Source organism: Uranotaenia lowii, chromosome 2, assembly GCF_029784155.1.
Source record: "Uranotaenia lowii strain MFRU-FL chromosome 2, ASM2978415v1, whole genome shotgun sequence".
NCBI lineage: Eukaryota > Metazoa > Arthropoda > Insecta > Diptera > Culicidae > Uranotaenia > Uranotaenia lowii.
In genome coordinates, this window is record NC_073692.1 from 6,462,951 (window position 1) to 6,476,548 (window position 13,598).

The 13,598-nt window shown below is 36.1% G+C and overlaps 1 protein-coding gene and 1 long non-coding RNA gene across 3 annotated transcripts; both read right to left on the bottom strand.

Annotated features, from left to right (window-relative positions):
* Positions 1–587: 587 nt before the first annotated feature.
* LOC129746447 (putative E3 ubiquitin-protein ligase UBR7) lies at positions 588–2,532 on the bottom strand. The gene is made up of 3 exons (XM_055740095.1): positions 2,350–2,532; positions 2,096–2,275; positions 588–1,730 (listed from the first exon to the last, which is right to left on the bottom strand). The coding sequence occupies exons 2-3, from the start codon at positions 2,258–2,260 to the stop codon at positions 687–689; spliced, it is 1,209 nt and encodes a 402-aa protein (XP_055596070.1). The 5' UTR covers positions 2,261–2,275; positions 2,350–2,532; the 3' UTR covers positions 588–686.
* A 4,915-nt stretch (positions 2,533–7,447) lies between these two features.
* On the bottom strand, positions 7,448–11,444 carry LOC129748445 (uncharacterized). 2 transcript variants are annotated; one of them, XR_008737729.1, is made up of 10 exons: positions 11,312–11,444; positions 10,857–11,233; positions 10,642–10,795; positions 10,384–10,556; positions 9,840–10,279; positions 9,488–9,736; positions 9,033–9,426; positions 8,745–8,963; positions 8,538–8,683; positions 7,448–7,646 (listed from the first exon to the last, which is right to left on the bottom strand). It is a non-coding gene; the product is annotated as an uncharacterized LOC129748445 (long non-coding RNA). The 2 variants fall into 2 exon arrangements; XR_008737730.1 differs by having other exon boundaries at positions 9,028–9,426.
* Positions 11,445–13,598: the final 2,154 nt, after the last annotated feature.

Below are 13,598 nucleotides of genomic sequence, written 5' to 3' on the forward strand. Positions count from 1 at the left end.
TCACATTTTTTTTTTTTCAACGGTTTCATAGTCCATGCAGTAGAAGGTTAAACGAGAATTTGGTTAAGAAACTCGAGGATAGATTGGGGAATCGAACTTCAATAGAAAGTTTTAAAATAGGTTATGGACACAAGGTAACATTCAGACAAACATTCTCCTTTTCTCAATGGACAATTTTTGGTACAAATTTGCAAATAAGTATTGGAAGAACTTATCAATTTCAAACAAAAAAATCTATTCGTTTGTGTTAACAACCAACCATTTAAAAAACGCACTAAATGGTGAAATTTAAGGATCAACAATGAAAACACGTACCTAGGTATTTGTTTTAATTTTTTTATTTTTAAACTTCACCCTTTTTGAATGATGAAAAAAAAGTTGCCTGCTTTTTAATTATAATATTTTAAAAATTAATTGCATTTAAAAAAAAATGAAGATGTTATTAACGGAATTAGGATTTGGAAATTTAAAAATTGAATTAATAATAAGGATTCTGTATCAGAATTAAAATTAAGATTCGGGGAGATTTCAGATACAGGTTTTAGACTTGTGAACGGCAAATAATATTTACAATGAAAACACTAATGTTTATTTGAATTCAGTTTTTATTACCATGTCAACTACAGTTTGGTAGATAATAGCATATAGTTCGAAACATTTAAAAAGCAATTACAAAATAAAAATTGTTAACGACAAAAATACGTTGGCATCGCTTTCGAATCTTTTCTCTCCTTAGTTACTCGCGCGAAAAATTCCTTTATATCTTGCTCGGTTATCACTTGTTGGGTATCGACAAATCCGTCTAAGAATTCCTTCATACGCTCCTTTAATAAATTGTACCCACTTAGAAATTCAATTTGCTGAACCCGATCTAGTTTTGATAATGCTTCCATATCTTGTTCAGCCTGATTCTCGCTCTTAATACGTCCGTTTTCTTCGTACCACTGAACGGTATCTTTCTCGTCCAAGAGAAACTCAACCTTAAGACTCGAGTAGATCTCCATGCACGATGTGCATCTGCACAGATGTTGCCGCCAGCCTTCGTTCCAGAAAGTTGCCTGTACCTTTGCCGGGCTTTCTTCGTCGTCCAATGGAGGTTTAGTGCAAATGTCCAGCTTAAGACGCTTGCTTTCATTTGCATCACTTGCCGTATCCTCAGCAATACTGCTAACGCTAGTTGTCGTGCTGACTGCAGTCGTCGTAGTTGATTCGTCCAACCCGGTTACATCTACCTGTACTGTTTCATTCAACAGTGTGCTGTTTGCATCTTCTATTTTACCCACGTAATGTGCCAAAACAGGAATCTTCTCCATACAGCCATCGCAGATCATCTCAGCAAATTCCTTCGACTCTGGTAGCTTTCCTTGCAAGTGTCGGGTATGGTACCAATCTTCGCACACCACACACTGGATCATTTCATCCGGAATTTTATCCTCTGGATCTGGGTAGGGCCGGTGACAGGTACAATAGGTTCCGCTAAAGTTCTGATTATACTGGTTAAGATCATTGGCCTCAAACTTGAAAGGTTCCAACGCGCATCGAATCTGTGGCATGCGTTTGCTCCCGCAGTCGCACCGGAAATTACGCTTTGTGTAGAGTTCAACCATTTCGTGGCCCTCATGACAGCGGTAGGAACATGCCAGACAGACACCCGCTCGCTTGTCTTCTTCCGTTCGAGATTCCGGAATACATGTCAAACAAGAATATAGCGCCTGTCGTCCGATGTAGCCCTGGAAAGGAATAAAGATTAAACATATCAGTTTTGGACTACAGTTTGGACTACATGATGATTTTAAAGTGTATCTAAAATGTATTTATTCTCACAAATTCAACCGAAATGTTTGTCTAAGCAGCACTATAAGATTCTTTGGATGTAATTTGAAAAAAAAATGATGCCATGATTTGTAAACTTTTTGCTCAGTACTGTGAACAGACGAACAACTGCCCTTTTCAAATATTCTGGAACCAGATTAACAAGAAAAATATTTGCCGAAAAATATTTTTGATAAGAACTATTCTCAGAATATTCAAGAACTGATTAGATTCGAGGATGACGTTTTTCATGAGCTCTAAAATTAATTTTTCATTTTCTTACCTGACTATAGGTGCAGTTTTTATCATCCGATCCACCAAGAACAGCGTCGCTTTCCGCTTCCATTTCAGCCTGTTCCGCCAGCACCTCTTGCAGGTTTACAAACGATGTTTCCGCATTTACGGAAGAGGATCCAGACGCTGCGTCGTTATTGGAGGATGAATCCATTTTCAAGAACCGCAACTAAAAAGCAACAAATAGAAAGAGGGCCGCCATTGGCAAAAATATTTAACCATACGCAGAAAAAACAAACTTACAGCTTTCCGATGGAATGTTCAACGAAACAAGAATTTACAGGAAATTGTTGTCTGGATCAGACTGTTTCAATATCAAAATGCACTGGAAATTTAAACTATCACCGCTTCAGAAGAAAGCCAAATTGCGTTCGCATGCAGCTGGAAATGAAAATCGACCGCGAAAATTTTCTGAACATGACAGAAAGTGCGATAAAACGTCTGGGTGAGTAGGCCACGCATTCCGTAACGTCTTTTTCAAACGCTACACTAATTGATCCCGTTACTTAAATTTGCACATAAATTCAACAGACTTTTATGAAGTGCCTTTTTTTTGGGATTTTAAACCAGTTGGTTTATTCATCCCCAGTATGAAGTGCCTAAATTTGAGATTGTAATGGACTGTCGTAGTGAACCTATACTAAATACATGTAAGAGAAGCGACGTCTCAAACACAAAATTCCAATCGATACAAAGAACTGTCAAAATCGATTCCAATCGATCCGAGCATTTTGTCGCAGAGCTTTTACCTTTCTTATTGAAAACTCAACCAAGGAAGCTATTGTGATTGTTGTTATAGTTCAAACACATAATTTTACAGCTGGTCATATGAATTTATTATAAGTTGCAATTTTTTTCAATGCTTTGGTGAATCGTGTTCCTAGTTAAAAAACTAACTGATTATTAACGAAATTCAAGTCATTGGTACCGTTTATCGCGATCCTTCGGGTATCGAGTTCAATGTTGTTTGGTGGATTGAAGAAGAGTTCACTTTAGAGCTTGAACATTGAGCCCGAAAACAGTGCTGAGGATTTTTTTGTCCAAGATTTCGGCGATGTTGTCACATATTTTATTTTAAGAGGGATCAGATGTCGCTTCTCTTATATGAAGGTTCACTAGACTGTCGTATGTTCATTATTATTATTTGAATTCAATTCTAATTTTGATTGCTGCGAATGTAGCAGAAACGCCAAACCGAGTAAAACGATCCTGCAGTTTGAAGAGCAATATCAATATGGATTTGTTTAAGGTATTCCACATGATGGATTTACAATTTAAACAAATTTAAAGCTATTTTCAATTCAATAAAAACATATGCAACTACACAGTAAACGAAAATTACCGAGTTCGGTAATTTTTTTACCGAAATCCTAACATGTGTAAATCGTTAAACTGTTCGGTAATTTTTTCGGTAAAAAATAAACGAACATCGGTAAATGAAGAGTCGATTTACCGATGTTCGTTTATTTTTTACCGAAAAAATTACCGAACAGTTTAACGATTTACACATGTTGGGATTTCGGTAAAAAAATTACCGAACTCGGTAATTTTCGTTTACTGTGTATCATTGCTTAAATAGATAAGAAGAGCTTGAAAAGATTATTTATTTATTTCATTTTCAAAATTTTGGTATTCAAAATATCATTTTATACGACATATTAATTTATTTAACCATTATTTAAGCTATTTTTAGATCATAAGAAATATGCGACTTTTCCAAATATGTATGTAGATAAAAAAGCTTTTAAAGATTTTTTATCAGTGATACGCAGAGTATAATAATTATATCAATTATTGAACGTCATTTAAAGTAAAAATCAGTTTTCCAAAAATTGTTTCTATATATTGTTGACATAATAAGCCGCAGCGAATAACAAGAGAAAATTAAAGCAAAATAAAATTTCAATGTTATTATTAAAAATAAAAAAATAAATGAACGAATAATATTGAATATTAATCAGGCATCTTAAAGAAATTTTTCGAACCTGGCATCCCAGATTTGGAACTTTGTAACCAAATTAATATACACAGTAAACGAAAATTACCGAGTTCGGTAATTTTTTTACCGAAATCCTAACATGTGTAAATCGGTAAACTGTTCGGTAATTTTTTCGGTAAAAAATAAACGAACATCGGTAAATCGATTCTTTATTTACCGATGTTCGGTTATTTTTTACCGAAAAAATTACCGAACAGTTTACCGATTTACACATGTTAGGATTTCGGTAAAAAAATTACCGAACTCGGTAATTTTCGTTTACTGTGTACACAGTAAACGAAAATTACCGAGTTCGGTAATTTTTTTACCGAAATCCTAACATGTGTAAATCGTTAAACTGTTCGGTAATTTTTTCGGTAAAAAATAAACGAACATCGGTAAATCGATTCTTCATTTACCGATGTTCGTTCATTTTTTACCGAAAAAATTACCGAACAGTTTAACGATTTACACATGTTAGGATTTCGGTAAAAAAATTACCGAACTCGGTAATTTTCGTTTACTGTGTACACAGTAAACAAAAATTACCGAGTTCGGTAATTTTTTTACCGAAATCCTAACATGTGTAAATCGTTAAACTGTTCGGTAATTTTTTCGGTAAAAAATAAACGAATATCGGTAAATCGATTCTTCATTTACCGATGTTCGTATACTTTTTACCGAAAAAATTACCGAACAGTTTAACGATTTACACATGTTACACAGTAAACGAAAATTACCGAGTTCGGTAATTATTTTACCGAAATCCTAACATGTGGAGTTCGTTAAACTGTTCGGTAATTTTTTCATGGCCGAGGAGTGACAGCTGTCAAATATTACGGACCTTTCTCGGTAAAAAATAACCAAAACTCGGCAGATCATCTGTCAAAATATTGACAGTTGTTAACATCACAGCTCGTTATATTACCGAAAACCGGTATTGTTGAACCGAAATGTCTTTAATTATTACCGAAAGGTCGGTCATTTTTAACCAAAAAACTATAAAGCTCGGTTATATGAACCGAGCAACCGGTACAGTTCACCGAAACACCTGTAATTATTACCGAAATCAGTGTTCCGAATATCAATCAAAACAAACACTCAGGATGCGTTTCCTGTTGGAAACATTCTGATTGTATAATGGGATAGCGCCTCTCGCAACTGCTTCGCCTGGCTGGTATGCAATCTCGATCAGCGCTCCTATCAGCTATGCAAACCGAGTCGCATCATTCAGAATTATCGGTTTAGCAAACATCGCATATCGGAGATGATTGAGATACAAACTGATCCATTCTGAATGTAGCTCACTCAGTATCTGCCTGAATTATATGAAATTCAAAATTATTTTTTGCAGGACGAGAAAAATCAAACAGTTGTGCGGGGCACCATAAATTCTCAGTAGTTTTAACGTGACGGACGACAGTTTAATAAAAGTACTTGTAAAAATTTTAAAACACGGCGAAAGTGAACATCTTTCCCTCACAAACACAACTACAATTTTAATTTTAATCCTACTGATGTTAAAAAACTTTATAACAACAAATAAATTTATTAATTTGCTGTATATCAAATCAAACAAAATACGCTAATGATCGGCTTCATGTATCACTCACTCACTGCCTGATCCATTCACTCCTGATCGAAGACCAACAAGATTCGCCATATGCATTGCGCATTGGTGAGATTCCAATTTGATGATGGTGCTGCACTGTTTTGACAGCAAGCATCGTGCGAGGTGATCTGTATTTTAGCGATGAATTGAACGATCGATGATCGGGTAGGTCCAGTAGCAATCAATAACGAAACCCGACCGCTGTACGTTCAGGTGCGAAGGGCAATCAGAAACATTCATTGAAAATGAGTGATATTCAGAACACTGACCGAAATACTTAAAACTCTAACCGAAATCCCTAAAATTTTTACCGAAATCCCTAAAATTTTTACCGAAATCCCTAAAATTTTTACCGAAATACCGTAATTATAATCGAAATATGGATCATTTTTACCGAAAAAACTGTAAAATATCGGTAATATTTACCGAAAAATCTGTAGAGTTTACCGAAATATCTGTAATTACTACCGAATTACTGGTAAATTTGACCAGACAATTTCAAAAAGTTCGGTAATATTTACCAAAAATCCGGTGATTTTTACCGATATGTCTGTAATTACTACCGAAAATTCGGTAATATTTACCGAAAAATCGGTATTTTTTACTGAAAAATGGGTATTTTTTATTTTTACCGAAATAACGAACTTTGATGTGAGATAACACGAGTCGATTCGAGAAAGTGCTCCATGCTAAAATAACGTCGTTTTGACTGAGCCTCTAATGCTCATCAGAATGGATATGTTTCGCTTGTAGTGTCGCCTGAAAATGCCAAATTTAGGAGTTTTAACCGAACACCGTAAAATATTCGATAATTTGAGTTTATGATGCACAGATTATTACGCGAGATGACTCGAGTCTCGAATCATTTCGCGTTATACGCCGTGCACCAAAACTGAAATTACCGAATGTTTTACGATGTTCGGTAAACATTTACGAACGTTTCACAGTTTTCAGTAAATATTATTGGCATTTTCAGACGACACTACAAGCGAAACATATCCATTCTGATGAGCATTAGAGGCTCAGTTAAAACGACGTTTTTTTTTTTGCATGGAGCACTTTCTGGAATCGACTCGTGTTATCTCACATCGAAGTTCGTGCTGTGCGAAATAAACCACATCGGTAATTCAGGATTTCGACCTTCCCATCGGGATCCATGCCTTATTGAGAATTGTGAAAATTAATGAATTAAAATTGACTGTAGCTAAAAAATATAAAATAGGAATTAAATTAATAAACATATATTGTTAACGCCTCAACACATTTCTTAACAGACATGCTGTTTAGTGTTTACTATCTAATTGTTTTTAATTTAAAAAAATCTGATATCCAAATTATCATTCGAATACTAAAGCTGCAATGCAACTGGTTCGCAGAATCCTAATAAAGTTAGAAAAAATAAAATAAAATAATAAAATTTTCAAGTTATTAATTAAAATAAAAGCTAATGTTTTCATCATACGAAACCTCCGTGAAATTGTAATTAATTTTAATTTATTAAATTATATTGGGGTATACTGCGCAGTGCGTGCCGCGTGATGACTAAAAACGTTTGTTCCGACTGATATCAGGAGGCGCTTCACACATTTTTCATCTATAACGCGCTCCAAAGTTAGACGAAGCAAATACATTAAGCCATCCTACGTCACGTCCTGCGTTCCATGGGGCTAGTAATTAATCAGCTGTTCTGAAAAAACAAACAACATTATTTTTATTTATTATTTATTAACAGCACTTTGTACGAATGCGAAGTGATCTGGGATTTTATACTTGGAATATTTCTGATCCACTTTTCATTTTTATGATCTCTTTTTGATTTGATAAGAAAAATATGTATTAAATAAGAAAAAGGCTTTTCATAGAAAAAACTGTGTCAGGACTATCAGTTTTCGCTGTGGCCACTGGAATCCGCCCTCTGATGCGCTGTCATCTTCAATTTCGGCGATAAAACTGTTAGAAACAAATAAACAACAAACGAAGGATAAAGTCAACATATAGTGTCATGAAATTATGGTTTTAAAGGATTCGGATAATTCTCTTGATAAAAAAACATTATTTTAAAATTTAACACTTAGATATGCAGCTTCAAGAGTTACTATAGAACAACATTGACTGAACGTACTTTCACATCAATAATAGAACAGAAAATCTTGAATTTAAATACTTATTCTAGAGGCGAACCAGCCTGCGGCTGAAAACCTCTCAAATAAAGACAAAAAAATAAAAAATACTTGTTCATTATCAATCCATTCCACGATTTTTTTAGAATCAATTTCGGAATAAGAATAAAAAAATAATTTAAATTGGGTAAGATTGAAGAATAAAATCAGCACTCCCATTTGAAAACTGCAATTGGAATATACTTTTCAGAACCGGGAATTGAGAGTGAGAAACCAAAAATATTTTTATTGTTGGCTAAAATAAAATAAAAATATTGTTATAAAAGAATTTTGAAATCATATTATGGGAATCCACATTTCCAAAAGTGGAGAGGATTATAATAATTCTTCATAAAAAAACAGAATACGAATCGAATCAACAATGAGTAAACCAATTTATGATTAAATTACCAACGAAAAATTGCAGAGCCAATCTTGGTTTCTTTGAAACGAATTGCAAAAAATATAGTTTCAATATTCATACAAAAATTTGAAAGATTTTACCTGCTGTAAAATCACTGAATACCTGCGTGTGGAGACTGGATGAACTTATAAATTCAATTCAGATGCGTTCTTTTGGCTAACAGTAACTTTTTTTGTATTGCTGCTTGCAAGAATGTATTCAATATGTTGATACTTAGCAACTAGTAAAAAAACTGCTGAGGAACTTCAACCTACTTACCCGCAAATTTCTAGATTCGGAACGGAGCATTTCGGAGGAGACCAGGTGCTTGCTTGCAGTCTTTCTTTAGACTTGGCGACTTATGTAGATGATTCGCGAATGCACATTGCTTCTGTCCCTCCGTCGCTGATATATGTTTCATGCGGCTGGAGTAAATATTGACAGTTTAGGTTCAAGATTAAAATTTCAGTTTACTTGAGAACTTACCTTAAGCTTATGCCTTATAAAAATTCAAAAACATCTGTTCGTAGAGAATAAGCGGCTTCAGTCTTATTGCAAAGGCAAAAGCCGACTGGGACAACGAACGGTTCAGTGGGTCAATCTTCTTTCGCTCCATACCTCCCTCGAATCGGGTCTGCCAATCTGGTAGACTATACTATTTCCATTGGGCTGTCGTCCTCGCTTAGATGGGAAACTGATCACGTGCTGTTATGAAAAATAAAATTGAAAGCAATTAGTAAAATAAAAGCAGAATAAAAAAGATTCTTACTATACCGTTCATCCGATAAATATATTCTCACAGTATTCTTTCGCCGTGGCGGATGATGGTAGCCCATCCAATGGCGTTTTAGTTGTACCAGAAACTATTGTGATGCATCAGAATGTCGTATCGCGACCACCTTAACCTGACTGCCAGTTTTTGTCTACAACTTGAAGCTTTCGCTGATTTTGTTGTGGAATGCACGCGGAAGTATGCGTTCGTTTCTCAACCATTTCAAGAAAAATCTTCCCTATTCATTTTTCAATGAAATCGGAGGTTTTCCTCGAGTTGCACGCCAGCCGAACGGATGCACTTCCGGTTGAATCCTTAGTTCTTCGTCGAATCGTTGTCGAAATCTTCGTAACACAACAGCACTTTGTAGCCGCAGATTCTCAGCACTGTTGGCACCTGAAATGAGTGAGGTTTTTCGTTAATTAAGGACTCTTGGGCGTTGATATTTGAATTATACTTGACGTAGGCTGGGGCATGGTGAAATCTTGGAAACCGGGGTGGACACAACAACTAGGTTGCTCAATTGAAGGAGTTGGTTAAATCCGTTAAATCGGATAGTTTCCAGCGGATGGTGATGATTCGTTCATGCTGCGGACAGGGCAAGGAAGCCAATTTTGGCGGAGCACCTGGGGCACGGGATCTCAAACTCCGGAACTATCAAGAGCTGAATGCGGTGTGCAGCGAATGATTGTGCTGTGCATTGTTGCTGTTGAGGACAAAAACAATAATTAAATTTAAACTTGATATAAACAGTAGATAAGCAACAATTTGATACAAGAAATTTTGAATTGATAGCTTATATTTCGTACCGAATGTTGCTGTTTTTCGCTGCTGCTGTTGCGGTTGGAGATGAACGTCCAACTTCTACTAAAACTGTAGCTATCGCTGCTGAAAAAAAGGGTTTCGGGTTCTTCCGAGACGGCACCAATCGATTGAGACGAGCGAGCGGTGCGGTTTCCCATGTATTGTAAAATTTCATAATTCCTGTGACACTTCGGCTATTTGTTCATTTCATGCAGCATCTTCAAGAACACTTCAACACTACTGATCACTTGTTTCCCTCCTGAATTTTAACGACTTTCGGCAATAGGATCGTCTTCGAAGGCTACCGCACAAGATTTACGAATCGCTCTAGCTGTCTTTTGGGTTTCACGACACTTCTTGGCATGGGTCACCTCCTCCGAGGAGTAGATTACTTGAAATTCATAAACTCATCGACATCAAGTGGAACGACGAGGTTGATTTCAATCTGTTTGGAATAAAAAAAAAAAAGATAAATCCGGTTCCAAATAGTGAAATATATGACAAAAAACGAATCCTTATTTCAGCTGAAATTTTCTTTTGAATATGTACCTGCTTACGATGTTGTTTTGTAGGGTTTGGTCCTATTCCTCGAAACGGTTAACATTGCGACAAAAACTTTTTTTTGCTTATAGTGTTGGCAGCTTCTTTTGCAGTAATCCTCAGTTTTTGAATGCCCAGGTTTCTTTTCATTTCAATATTCCATCACATTTTATGATCCAAAACTAAAACAAAAAAAATGGCAAACCGTTATCCTACCGAGAAGCTTTTTTTGTTTACGGGAGATAAATGATTTTAAAATGCACTTACCTAGCAAAATAGGGCACCTAGTCGACTTTTAGTGCGTGATGAAATAATTCCAGTTGATGCAATTTCCGATCCTTACGTTTATGCCTGCCAGCATCAAATTATCGTCCGACTCCTCGGAATTCGTCATCGAAATTCGAGCAATCGTTTCCAATGGCTGTGACAAAATGATAATTATTAAATGGATCAGATATTGTCAAAGGAAAAAACAAACTTACATAGATGCACATGTTATGAAATTTCGGAACAACCATCTGTAGTCGCCTCAGTACAAATTTCATCACGTCGAATGTTCTTTTGTGCGGTCGGTGTACTGCTAGATGTTGCTTATGGAGATTCCTCTTGCTTTTCTCACCCTGCGTTTAAGCACAGCCGCTGCTGCAGATCGAGAGGACGGACAACGGCTGTTCTTTCAATCCGTACTTTTTCTGCCCAACCTTGCAGATGCCAACACGACCCGCCACGACGACGTACACCGGATTTTCTGTGGCACTAAGCAAAAACTGAACCGAAACAAAACAACAACGAGACTAAACCAAATCTCTTCCGTCTGACGTTTATTTTTCGATACCAAACTGGGATGCCAGGCGCTTTACTATAAGTGCAATTGAAAATTGTTGGACAAAATCTAATTCAAACAAATGCATTTAAAACTATATGTTTTTGAAATTACATGTGTCGTGACTGATCGGCCATTCTTCGGAATTGCTCACAATTCGTTTCCTTTCGCGCCTCACAATATACAACACCAAACACTTTGCATACCGTCGGGACCGTAATTTCCGCCATTTTTATCCGTTCAAACTATACTTAAAACAACGCACGAGACACTGACGCGATCCGTCTCTCTCAAAATTAGTCTGTAAACTGACTTCCACGATTCCAACTTCCAGCCAGAGCAGTTACTCGTTCTTTCATACGTTCGCTACGTTCGCTACGTTTCTCTCGCGATTCATTTCGTTCACTCTTTCGTTAATAATCTGTGCTCTTGAGTCCTGAAGAGATACCCATACAATTCCAGTCGATCCGTTTACTCCCTCTCAATGTTAACCGAAGGGAATAGGGATGTATCAATTTTATTATAATATCATGCTATACATTTTCGCTTTACTTTTTAATTATAGTTATCCATCCAGCTTTATTCCCTACATTCGCCTCTACCTCTACACTCTGGGATGACCACAAAAATTTTAGAATGACATCCATCTTATCACAGTTATCTTATCACAGTGTTATCTTATTCCAACGAAATACAGTTCAATTAATTTGATTCAATTTTATAGAAACAAAAATAAAATAGGGATTTATATTCCTGAGATCTTATATAATTTTTCAACTTTAGTTGTTATTTAAAATCAATTGACAAGTTAAAGATCAAGTACTTCACATTCTGTACATTTAAACCTGGATTTGCTTACTTGAACAATCCCTACCAGTTCATACATCCCATCCTATCTTCGCTCTTTTCTGCTCTGTATCGCTCCTTCCCAATAAAACTACATAAAATTCCATTTGGTTGAGTTTAATCGTCACGTAGTAACATCATTTTAAATTGTGATATATATAAGAATATTTTGAAAACAACTGTGCAAGCTCGATTCGCTACGAGGAAATCATCCTTCACGGGGATCGAGCACTATGCTCAAGTAGAACCTAACCAGCCGAATGCCAACTCGCGAATGCTTGCATTGCAACATGCTTGCAAATATCTCGAGCCCGAGTGTTGCTAGTGTGCGTGAAGCACCACGCGGTAGCTGTCGATTTTATACGTTATGTCGACTAGTCAGGGGCGTACCACACATCCTCCTTCTACACAATTGAAGTTGAATGAGTCTTTCAATCACCCCTTTATTTTTATGAGTGAGTTTCGTAAGTTTTCCAACAGTGTCTTGTTTCGTTATTCTTGCCACAAAAAAATAATTTTAAACATTTTGTCAATAGTTTTTTCTTAAATTTATACTTAATCAGGTTAATCGAGATAACATTACCATTGATCGGAGATTCATTGGGAAATACCCGAAATCAAATTTATTCATGGTTAAGTGTGTCATAAAGTGTTCCTACTTTAATTTCGTAATTTTTAGAATGCCATATCTAATCGCTTTGATAAATCATTGGGGACTCTTATCCGCATCTATTATCGCAGGTCGCAGGTGTTGGTGCACCATTACGTCATCCCGATTCTTTTTGGTGTTCGTGAATAAAACAAACCACACGGGGCTCGGGAACAGAGATGCCAGATATCCTGATTTTCTTCAGGATTTGTCCTGATTTTCGAGACACCGAGTATATCGAACAAATCTGTAATTAAATAGTTCATGTGTATCATGTGATATTTAAATGGTGTTTTTCCATACAAATAGCAGACCATGATGACCATGATTATGCTGGCATCAGTTTTATAACTTCAAGCGTCTGCATTACCTGCTTTTCGGCTTAATTTATACAATCTTAACTGAGTTAGTGGCGTTTAGAAAAATCATGATTTTTTCTTCGTAATGTCCTGATTTTTGACAAAACCACCTGGCGTCCCTGCTCGGGCTTATATCATTTCAACTCACACATCTGCAAAGAGAAGCCGAGTTTCCGGCCGCCGATCGACTGACAGAGTGTGTCACATTCAAAACACTTCAATTGAGAGCATGATGCCAACGCACATTTTAGTGTGGGTTATGTTTTCTCTATTCGAATTCGAGTGTGTCCATTGTCTCGTTTCTTTCGTTCTTCTGCCTCTTGCAAACATCAGTAACATATCTTAACACATTGCGAACCAAATACGAGAAATTTCGTTTTTTTGCTCACCGCATGTGTGCCTAAACTTAGAAGCATAACTCAAAAACTATAAATTTTATAATAATACTTGTTTCTACAAATATGCAAACAATACCTTCGTTAACACAAATGAACTGAATTTGTAGAATTTGGTTCAGTGGTTTCTGAGGTAAACGATGCCAAAATTT

What these genes read in the sequence shown, in the direction of transcription:
- LOC129746447 (XM_055740095.1), bottom strand. Translation starts at nt 2,260, where the DNA reads ATGGATTCATCCTCCAATAACGACGCAGCGTCTGGATCCTCTTCCGTA. An exon ending in AAAACTGCACCTATAGTCAG is followed by an intron (nt 1,731 to 2,095) that starts GTAAGAAAATGA and finishes ATTCCTTTCCAG; the next exon opens with GGCTACATCGGACGACAGGC.